This window comes from Sander lucioperca, chromosome 8 (genome assembly GCF_008315115.2).
Source record: "Sander lucioperca isolate FBNREF2018 chromosome 8, SLUC_FBN_1.2, whole genome shotgun sequence".
Classification (NCBI taxonomy): Eukaryota; Metazoa; Chordata; class Actinopteri; order Perciformes; family Percidae; genus Sander; species Sander lucioperca.
Genome location: NC_050180.1, coordinates 8,531,884 through 8,543,921, shown reverse-complemented (window position 1 = coordinate 8,543,921; position 12,038 = coordinate 8,531,884). Strand labels below are relative to the sequence as shown.

At 38.9% G+C, this 12,038-nt stretch overlaps 1 protein-coding gene across 1 annotated transcript in view; it reads left to right on the top strand.

The window, feature by feature from the left end:
- The window catches only part of dnah7 (dynein, axonemal, heavy chain 7), a 90,983-nt gene that overhangs the window by 15,743 nt on the left and 63,202 nt on the right, over positions 1 to 12,038 (top strand). The window contains exons 20-21 of the mRNA XM_031291338.2: positions 9,413 to 9,606; positions 11,830 to 12,028. Coding sequence (XP_031147198.1) covers positions 9,413 to 9,606; positions 11,830 to 12,028 — 393 coding nt within the window. The remainder of the gene's footprint in view (positions 1 to 9,412; positions 9,607 to 11,829; positions 12,029 to 12,038) is intronic.

The following is a 12,038-nucleotide window of genomic DNA, read 5'->3' as shown; positions in this document are numbered from 1 at the left end:
ACTGTTGAAAGAAGAGTACTGGACTGGCCATTTCCTATTGGCTGACCTTTGGTTCCAGGAGTAAATTTAGGTAGTGAAATCATTTGGCTCCAAAGACCAACCAATAGGTGGTCTCCAGAACAATGGATAACCATGGTTGGTTGACTAAAAGTAAATGGTCAAAGAAAAGAAGTCACATCTAGGATTGTTGCTGTTGGTGTTACATCAGTGTGATATGGTGTGCAACCCTAAGCCTGTTGTCTTTTTCTCTACATGTCCCTGACATTACAAAGAGGGTTTGTCACCCATGAATAAAATGAATACCCTTTGGTAAATAAACCCAAACTTTATGGTCCAAATCGAAGGATTTAGGATGATCTGTTTTAACATTTTCATCAACAACTCAAAGGAAATAGTTTTAACAGTAACCGAATGAATAGTTAGAGGAGCACACAGTGATATAGTTCCCAAGTAAAAAAAAGCAAAGCATAGTGCTGGTCAATTAATCCTGGGTCGAACAGGAAAACATTCAACCATCCAATTGGTGTATTGACTGTACAGAGACATTTCCTATATAAATGGTTGCTGTATTTATTATTTGTATTTAACTGGAGTGATATTGATGCTCTGTAACTACACCACACATTTCAGTAATAAAAAAAGAAGAACAAGTAGGAAATAGTGACATGCTGCAAGCCTAATCAGAAAGTTCACATCAGCAGAAAGCTGGTTTTAATGTTCAGAGGCAGCAAATAAGGTAAAGTTGAAAAGGAGTCTTTTTTTTCTTCTCGTGAATCAACACAATCAGGGGTCCTGTGGCTGGAATTCCAAATACAGATCCAAATTCAAGTATGATATACACAGCTCAGGCCTAGTATATTACCAGGCAGTGTAACCATTAAAATATAACGTTGTCTACTATAATAAGCATCAACCTGACCAGGTGGGGCGAAACAAACATAAACCCTTAAACATGCACGACAGTGAGAGTTACAGCAGAGGTTGGGATTGAAATAACGAGGAAAACAAGAGGCATAGAAGTATGCACTACATTCAGAAAGGAGTATTTAGACTGAGTTGGTCAGTTACAAGACAGTGCAGAGAGAGGAGGGAATCAGTAGGAAAAGAAAAGAGAGCAAGAAAGAAACAACAGAGCGAGGATAGAAAGTGAGTGTTGCACCAGCATCCTCAAAGAGTTTCCAAAGGGTAATTGGCGTCCTCAGTAGACCTGAAATGAGACGCATCAATTTCTGGCAGTGTCCTCCAGAAAGCCCAGCCTGACTGCACCATCAAATAGAAATTATGGATTTTGTCTGGAAGGGGCAGGGCCATACTGAGCCACAAAGAAAATGAGGTCACCAAGGGACAGGGAGCCTACACACACACATACACACACACAGATGTGCACGCGTACTGTCCAGTCTACTGTGAGTTGTGTAGACAGTGTTATGGAGCACAAATGTTGCTACAGTACACTTGCATTTGCACTTATCCAGCTTAAGGGAAATAGGGCCCTATTTCTTAAGTTTATCAAGATTTTTTTCAGTTCAGTGAAGTTAACTAGGTAAGAACTGTGTGTATGCTGCGAAATCATTCTCATACATAATGCTGATGTTGGACTTTTCAGGAATTGTTATGTAAAGGTACAATCAAATCTACAGATAAACATGGACTGCACTGTATCATTTAAAACATAGATCCTTTTGCTAAGTGTTTGGTGGACAAACGCACAAAGAACACTTTTACAGATGTGCTGTAAATATCGATGTGCATGTATAGGATTAAGCATTGCAAAAAATGGATTTGTCAAATATAATTTTCCTAATGTGTACGTCTGATGTACCTGCTGGTTTTTAGTATTTTGTAAGTAAGTGGTGAGCCTCCACACAGCTGCTTAATGGGATCAGACAGTCAGGAAGGATTTTCATTGTTGCCCGCTGTGTGAATTTAATCAGAAAGCCAATATGCTGATGTTGATGTTTGATGTTGGTATTTTCTTCCTTAGTAAGGTAATTATGTAGTTTTGGGCACTAAAGATTGTCAATTTTGTTGTCCAAAGTAAAAGGCAGGCACCTGCTTTACTGCTTACTATTGCTTACTGTTTCAGAAAAGTGATCAGTAGCACAGATAAAAGCAGCATGCAAGGGCTCTTCTAATTGTTGTGGCACTAGTAACTCTTACAGGTTGGAGAGGAATTCTACTTATTTAGCTTTTTATAGTCTCCAAGAATAACCCTTTAATGCATATTAGGGCTGCATATTAGGACCTTTAATGCATATTAGGGCTGTCAAACGATGAATTTTTTTAATCGCGATTAATCGCCAAAGTTCAATAGTTAATCACGATTAATTGCATGTTTTATCACATGAATAAAATTCTATTATTTTGCATTTCAGAACTGTTTCTAAGTACATATTAACAATGGAAAGCCATTCTTACCAGTGTATCTTAATTGGGAATCAAATTAATGCAAAGAAAGTTACTTTATGAACTTGACTTTAAGATTTGTAATTGTTTATTATTTATTTGCTGTAAACAAAAGAAAAATGTGTGAATCTGTCATTATTGCACAATTCCTACAAGTACCTAACCTAACTGAGATGTAACACTAACACTTTGCTTATACAGTACAAACAAAATGGTCCAAAAACTGGATGCCACAGCAGGACATTTGTAACCTTTATGTTTTTCTAATAAGGAATGTAACAATTCTCCTGGACAGAAAAGGGGGTGAACAATGTCCCAAATGTCAAAAAAACAATACAAACAACACAGTCTTAAAACCGTATGCTGATATACGTAGTCAATATAGTGTGCAGTAACTTCTAAATAATTTGGATTACTCACTGACGTAAAGTGATCACCGGTTAATGAGACAGCGTTTGCACTTTGCAGCAGTTCCAGTTGGGCTGCTTTCTTCGTGTCATGCTGTGTATGCGTGAAACTACTGTCCCCCTCGACAACTTTTTAAAAGTTAACTTTCCATTCAGAATCTTATTAGCATCCATTTCGGCGTCTCACGCTCGCCATCCACTCAAAACGTAACGTTAGCCTACTACTCTTTGGCCGGCTCGCAAGCCCAAACAAGTGTGTGTGCATGGTGTGCGGCGTGCCTTTGTTTTGTTTCCGGTCTAGCTAGATCCGGTGTGGTGTTGTAGTTTTCTAACGTTACTAGTTGTTGCAACAGCATGTGAAAAAAACTACAAAGTTTGCCAGGCCAAAAAGAACGTTAATCTTGACGCCGTTAAAATGGGTTTGCGTTAACGCCGTTAATAGCGCGTTTAACTGACAGCACTAATGCATATCCAAAGGTAGTTATAACCTGTTGCCATCCCTCTTGTTGTATGTGTTTGTCATGAATGTTTCTGCAAACTGAGGTTATGGAGCGAGACAAGGGAAGAAATATCATTGTGTGTCAGAGTGCATCATTGTAATTTCAATATTCAAAGTAAATATCAAAGTGTCAAAACACCCACACCCACTGTTCTCTACACAGTAAGTCCAGCACGAATGTCAACATTTCCAGTGCCAATGTTTACCAAACTACTGTATGCCTCGGTTGGCCATTAAGAAGATTGTGAACTCACTGTAAAGTGCAAGAAAAATATACCACTTTTTGACTGAAGTTTTTTTCTTTGAGAATTGTGAGCTCAATTTGTTGTACAACATGTTAGGTAACATGAAAAACTAATCCCTGTTTGTTGATCATAATTATCCTTCATGAAAATTTTAGACTAAAAGCTCACATTTCCACTATCCCGAGACTAGGGTTGGGTACCGAAACCCGGTTCCACTATGGATCCGGTTCCTACGCAAACGGTAGTATTCGGACCGGATTAGAACGCAAATTTCGGTTCCTATTTCGGTTCCGACTGAAATATTTTCCCTCTGTTGCTCCAGACAGCGACAGACTCTTTTTTCTTTCTCCCTTTTCTGCCGAATGGCGCACGTGCCCGCTTGCGGTGTGAAGCAAAAATATCACACTTTCTCTGTAGTCTACCGTTAGCTAGCTATCGTAAAACTAGGCTACTTTTAAAATGCCATATTTTCCCTCTGGGCTCACCAAAACGGACGTAAAGGCATATTAACCATTCACTGCACGTGATCGCTAGTAAACATATTACACTTGCTCTGCTAGTCTATCGTTCAGGACAAGACCCTGTAGCCTGCTGGTGGGGGAGGCAGGACAGCCTCCCCAAATTGTCTGCCCTTTCAAACTCATACCTGTGTGTACAGGCCTCTTGGACACCATCTGAGAGAGTTTTCTCCTGTGCAGGACATGCCATTAGTCAGGAGAGGTGTACTATCTTGCCAGAGAAGGCAAATATGGTCATTTTTCTGCAAAAGAACTACTAAAGTTTGAAGCTGGTTGGCATACCAACTCAACAACATTTATTTTGTTGTTACTTGTTAATAGTGTAACTGTTATTTGTTAAATTATTGTAGTTATGTGTTAGGTGACTTAGATTTACTTATTATATATTTAAGTACTTTAAAACGTTAATATATTGTTACATTTAAATAATTTTCAATTTTAAAAAAAATCCATAAAAGAGCCTTTCTTTGATGTCATTTTTCAGTTTTTCAAGAATTGGTTTAGGAATCAGTTAGGAATTGGAATCGTTTTAAAAGTACCGGTTTGGCATCGTAATCGTAAAAATTCAAACGGTACCCAACCCTACCCGAGACAGTCCTGAAACATATTTGGGACACTATCAAAACAGTCACTTGTAGTTGTAGTGGTGGCTCATCTACCTTGTCTATGCCATCTGATACACAGGAGCCTCTTGAAGTGTTCTGAAAACATAATATTAAGGTTTTCATCTACAGTAGGTTGCTATTCTCCTAAAGTATCCCCACTGGTTTATTTGGACACAACAGTTAGAGAATCATAAAAAGCCATTTCCAGCCGTTTATTCTGGTACTGTATAAAAACTCACTTTAGATCAGTTGAAAATTGCCTGAGGGGGGTAATTTACAGTGGTAAACATTTAATTTGAGGTTTTTTTATCCCACACTTGAGTTGAGTTGCTTACTATCAATCTCTTGAAGCGTAGCAAGAATAACTTAAAGTCTTTTTTAAGGGAAGAATCCATCAGAACATGTTGCTTTACAACCTAAATTGTTACGTCCATTTTTCCTGGAAGTGTCCTTCAATTATTGATAGTCATCAATAAAGGTAGTCATTTTTGTAATCCATACACTGAATGGCTACCAATGTGGCCTTGACTACCTTTAATGTATAGAGCCTCCAGTGATGACAGTAGAATATCTTCATACAATTCTGGGGAAAAAGTACCTTATATAGCGATATGTTAGTGGGTATGATCCCAAGTGATAATAGTGGGCATCCTATATCTAGTTGTTCCCCAGGACATTTGAACACCATTCAAGCACAATTATTGACACAATTATGTCTGAATGATTTAAGAAACAAAATCGATAATACTTTTTGTATCTTTTAGCTACGTTTTAAATATTTTCAACTAATGATGGGATGTCACGTACTGTATTTAAGTACTGCAGGTTAAGATTAATAACTGTGGAAAGCAAAGGTAAGATGTACACTATGGTCTCCTTGTGCAATCACCAGTTTCTTGCCATGTTTAATGCTACTTCAAAGTCAGACAACTTTATTTATCCCGAGAAGGGCAATTCATTTGCAGCTTACCCAGTCCATACACAACATACACAACTTCGAAACTCACAGGCAAGGTCTATGTCAGAGACAACAGATCAACATACGTTGGTTTGTTACCATTTTGTTATGGTTTTTATAAATAACTAAGTTTAATATATATATATATATATATATATAAGATTTTAATTCCCCATACCATGTAGGCCAGTTATAGGAAAACACCCCTCCGCATAGGCGCATACTGCATCAAAATCTTGACAAAGAACACATCCCTTCATCTCGTCCGTGGCATTGATCAGCAGTGCATGAAATTGGAATCATCTCAACTCCATACTTCCACACAACAGTGAGAGCAAAAAGGCAGGCTACAGTGCAGCTCTCCTTTCCACAAATCACTTCAGGGTTTTTTGCCCAGGCTGTTGTCATCAGATCAACCACTGGGAGCTGCTCAAGATCCACTGATCTTCCAGCATCTTACAGCCTCCACATCTTAACTTCAATTTCCTCCACTTTTATTTTATTTATTTTTTTATTTGCTGCCTTCATTGTGTCATTTATCTACTACTGCATTTACAATTGCAGAAAAATACAGATCCAAATCAATTTAAAAGACTTGTTTCTATGAACCTGCTTTCTTTTAACTTTGCAGCACGCCACACCTTTGCACCCTCTAATGAGCAAAGGAAGGGAGAAACAGTTGACCATTTGAACTCATGGAGAAGAACACTGACATATTATTTACTAATAGACTGATGGATTCACCCAATAATAACACAATAATAGTTAGTAAAAGAGTAGCTCACTTAATAGTACACTCACACGCTCATGCAGACATTATTTGTCCTGGATGTGTGGTGTGTGTGTCAGATTCAAACAAAGAAAAATACTCTCTTTAGGTTATAGTTTTCTCGCCACACAGATTGCAGACCTGATATATCAGCTGTGGACAGTTGCTGTCCCCCATTGAAGCCATCTGTTTGGTGCATAAAAAACACATTATCACGTATAATACCAGCATTGTTATCCCTTCAATGTGCTCATGAAAAGCTTCCCGCTGGCAGACTCTACTGTATATAAAAATAGCCCTGCTATTACATTGTCCTGATGAAATCTATGAAGCTAGAATCACAGTTCATTAATCATACCCTTTACCAGTATAATTGTACGGCTCACTGAGACACAGTCAAAGCGTGATCATTTGATTTAGCCTTTTAATTAAATTAAATTTACTCTAGTTACTGTAGTTTCAGTTACTTTAAGTCTTTCATACTGACAACTGCCTCAAAAAATTATGGATTTAAATGGTTTTAATCTCTAAGTGGCCCTTACTTAGTGCAAACCAGAAGTTGTGTCACTTTATAGCAATAAAGTTTCGTAGGCTCACAGTACAGTTCAACTGTACCAGCTGGGTCCCTTACAGTTCATATTGTTTCCATTTGCAAAAGCTAGAAACCATGTTGACACGTGTTGCATCGTTCAGAAGAGTGGAGATATTTCTTGCGTGGATGAAATGGTCTATACATGAGGAGTTTATAGGCAGACTGGGTTAATGATGATTAAAAAAACTTTCGAGAAACACAACAAAGATACTTTAACTGAAGAAGGCCGTTTGTGCTGCTACGCGTGGGTTGCTGCCCAATTCTATTTTTTATGTGCTAAGATTTCAATATGAAATTTCCATTTAAATACAGGCATTTTAAATTGTTTGTAAGAAGAGTGCCTTGGACCATTTTTCTCTTTTGTGTTCCCCTTCCAAAGAGAACCTTCATGAATTGTATGAACTTCCGAGCACACACTTTTTACTCAATGTTTTTCACTTTGGCTGTGTTTTGTTCTTCCTGCATTTTATCTCATTTTGTTCAGAGGATATTAGGCTGTGCGTTACGCGTTGTATGTTTTAATGTGAGCATGTTCAGTCATTCACTGTCCAACCTTAAAGATTAGATTTTTTATATATATATATATATATATATACACTTTTTATTTAGACACTTCCTGGGGCTGACAATGCCAGAGGATATTAAGTTTGTGTACAGATAAGATGATTTCAGAGCTGAAATAGTTCATAGGTGCTAGACAGACCTCAGGTGAAATCTCTATTACTGTCCCATCATAGATTTTGTTAGGGCGCTGTGTGACACGTATTGGGCCTCACTGTGGAACTTGGAGTGGATGTTGCTAAAGGACTATATTTCTGTTTTAGTGTTACCTTTAACGCAGTGCAGTGATGCACTGCTAGAAAAATATTAACACAACAAACCATCTTTCTGTCATATGTTTCCTTGATGGACAAAAATGTGCAGTAAATTGCCAACACTAATGTGCAACACACGTAAGCAACTTTTATGAGGGAATAATAGTCATGGTGCTTAAGTCGGAATGTAACTGTGATTAAATTGCTGCTTTCTTAGAGAGATAGCTGCCTTGAGAGCTCCATTAGAAAAAGCTCTACAGTCCAAAGAGGCCAAGGAAACATACATTTTATTAGCGCCTATGTGAGACTCAGAGAAAACTATTAAATGGATAGTTATCAGCTGTTTGTCATACTAGAGAGCATGAACTGTGAACTTGTGATGATTCTGATTGGACCTGAAATTGTTACCTTGCACGGCTGCTGGATTCGTGGATCATGATATGATTAGATCTTGCAAAAATCCATCTTGTCAGGCTTCAAGTAATGAGTTTTTTGTCGAATTACCGTGATTTCGGACCAATCAGCATCCTGTGAGGAACTACTGGCAGCTGCGCCCATGGTTTACTGTAGGTGTACTCAATATCCTCGACATTCCACTTCCGGGATTGCTCAGGTGCCGCAGGAAATTCTGCCGGATGCATGTCTTTTCGCCGATGTCCGTTTCCTTCCGCTTTCTTTGTGTTGGAATTTTAAACTCCGGTGGATTTATGAGGACTATGGTTAACTGCTCCTCAGATCTCTGCAGGGTAAATCCAGACAGCTAGCTAGACTATCTGTCCAATCTGAGTTTTCTCTCGCACAACTAAAACAACTTTTGAACGAACACATGTTCCACCAAAACAAGTTCCTTCCCGAGGCTATTTTCCAGCGGCTCCGTGCAGAGCTTAGCGCCGCCTAAGATGATTGTGATTGGTTTAAAGAAATGCCAATGAACCAGAGCACGTTTTTCTCCCATCCCGGAATGCTGTGTGGACTAGCCAGACCCTCCTCCGCAGCGCTGTGGAGGAAGGTCTGGCAAAGCGAGACTACTGTAGGTGTGTGTGACACACAGAGAGGCGACTGTTTCTTCAAAGAGGTTAGTGTCGATGCTGCAATAGCATCAGTTATATCAGAACTGGAGAGTATTTCTTTATTGGAAGAAGAGCAAATAACAAAACTGAAGGCTTTTCTCCATGGAAAAGATGGCAAAAAGCATGCACCGACACGCTAAATAACTCTCCTCTGTCCTCAGCCTGTGGCCTGTTCTGTCTTCTTCGGTGATCTCTTACTACATCATATGGTTCATTGATCTAATTGGTTAAAGTTAGCCAATCACCTGCCAATTATATTTCGAAAGTGCCTTCCCTTTTCCAAACAGTTTCCAATGCTTTTCAGATGATTCTGTGTAACAAACCTTCTGCTGCATCAGATTACTTAAAATTGCCCAAACGGGTAAAACATGTCCATGTATGTGTTTTGAATATATGTTTATCCTAACTACGTGTTTTTAGGAGTTGGTGATGATGATGATGATTAAATGGCCCATGTTGGTGGTAGACCGCGGAAATTAAGTAAGGGACATTTTTACTTTAAACACTATTCTCTCCTGTCTATGTTAGGACAAGCACGTGTTGGCAGTGATAGCCATCGACAAGATGCTAGAGAAGCTAAAAGTCTCCAATGAGCTTCTGGAGATGATCCTCAAAGGTCTTAATACCTACCTAGAGAAGAAGCGTCTCTATTTCCCACGGTTCTTCTTCCTGTCCAATGAGGAGCTGCTGGAAATCCTCTCTGAGACCAAAGACCCCACAAGGTAAACAGTTAAAACACGTAGGCATCATTGTCCACACAATATATTTTTTATTATCAGAATCAGATAGCAGTTTATTGTCACAGTAGTGGAACTACATGGAATTTGCCTTTGTTATTGGGTGCATACATACAAATAAACAAACATATTAAACAATAATAATAAACAATAAATACTGAAATAGAGACAACTATATACAAAATAGCTGATTACGTAGTTTAAGCAATGTGTGCAATGGGCATATGTATAGTCCAGGATGGAGGTTAGTGCAAAGTGTAGTGGGGGTGGGGGTGGGGGGTTGAGTGTCAGCGACAGACAAGGGAGGCCGTAGCCTTGTTAGTGAGGCTGACTGCAGAGGGGAAGAAGCTGTGTTTATGGCATGAGGTTTTGGTCCTCAACCTCCTGCCAGAGGGGAGAGATTCAAACTGTTTGTGACCGGGGTATATTATGCATTATCCCTGATTACGATTAAGAGCATCCGTGGTTTTGTACTACTTGTAGTGGTCATGATAAGCCGTGTAGTGGTCGTCCATCAGTAGAAGTCAAAACTAGTATGCAGGCAATGATGAAGAAACTTAAGTATAAACCATCTTCTGTACCACATATGTAGCAGCGTTGTTGCCTTTGTGAAACTGATGTTAGGGCTACAAAATATTCATCTAACTATAACGCATACTCCGCCCCCACAGTCCATACTGATAACCTACCCTTGTCTTATTTCACCCAGGGCGTTAATAATGAATGTGATTCCAGACAAAAGATGTTCTATCCTTGTACTCTCTTACTGCCATTTCTCTTTTTGCTTTCACTTCTGGCTTCTGGGAATTGTCATCACATCAGTACAGATGCACACAGTCATGACCTCTTCTGGAAAGAAGGGAATTATGCAGTAGTGGGGGTGTTGGTAGGCTGTAAAGGGCTTTGTAATTTTGGGAAAGTGCTAGTGAGATTTTTCGACAATTTAAATCATTGGTCCCTGACTGCAATGCTAGACTGACAAAAGGGCTTGCTTTTATTTCAGGGATGAAGAGAAAGTGAGGTACAGTACCCAAATGCCAAAGTTTGAATGCATTAGAATACTATTTCCTATTTCTCCTGAATTTGCACATTGAGAAAAAGCAACAGAAGAACAAAAACATAGAGATATGAACTGGTATGAAAAAGAGGAAAAAGTAGAAGAAGAGTTAGAAACAATAAGAACAATGAGGACGGGAAATTCCAATTGGCTTAGGCTATGAATGCTGTAGTGTGTGGATAGGTTTATGCTACATACATGTCCCAAATAAGGTTATTACAGTAAACGAAAACGAAAATATTTTAGTAAACTGAAACTAAATATATACTAAATATTTGTATAGGGACTCCCTATACAAATAAACATTGAAATAAAATAAAAGGACTTCAGCGAACATTGCTCTTAAGTTGCAGTGACATTACATACTGTAGCACCAAGGACAAGAACGGGTTTTCGCAACAGCAAAAGCCACAGGACATTGTGTGAATGTGAATCAAAGTATTAGTGAATGAGTTATAATCTTCTGAATGTCTTTAGGGGTGCAGCTGGATTGTATCACAATTTCCCAACTAAACTCTAAGGTCAGTCACAATGTAAGAGAAACTGGCAATGAGCAACCCTAAGTGATTCTATGACCTAATGTGTGATTTTGGAAATAGTAGTTTGACTCAAGGTCCACTACTATCTTTTCTGTGCTTCTTTTGTGTTGTAAACTACTGTTTTGTGCTATGTAGTGATGAACTACAACAGGGGCAATCATCAACGTGAGCAAATTTGCCAGTGCTGTAGTTATCTCACTAAACCATTGTTAGTTTGACCATTAGTGGATGAAAATCAGCTGCTGGTGTTGTCCATTGTCGTAGAACCTGATTTAAAAAAAAGGACAACTGGGATCAGGAACAGTAAAAATGTGTTGTAGCTTTGAGACACAGTTCTTCTCATGCTTCATGTCTGCAGTCTTTCATTTTTAAAAATTCCACAGGCATTGGAACTGGTGCATCATTATTCTTTCATATAATAAATGCCAATTAAAAAAAAAAAAAATTAAAAAAAACACACACACTCAGCATAAATGTGGACTAATTAACCATCAAAACTTGGCCAATTATGAGGCCAGTGTAAGATATAATTTGGACATTTGCTCATATGTACTGTAGACTAGATTAGATAATACCCAAGTGATATAACTTTCATGCCTTACTTGCCTTCAGGGTGCAGCCCCATCTGAAGAAGTGCTTTGAAGGCATCGCTAGTGTGGTGTTCACTGATGTGCTGGACATCACCCACATGAAGAGCAGTGAAAGTGAAGTGGTGGCGCTGCTGGATATTATTTCCACCTCCAAAGCCAAGGGCCAGGTGGAGAAGTGGCTTCTGGAACTCGAGAATGGCATGATTGCCTCCCTGCATAAGGTGTTGTGTG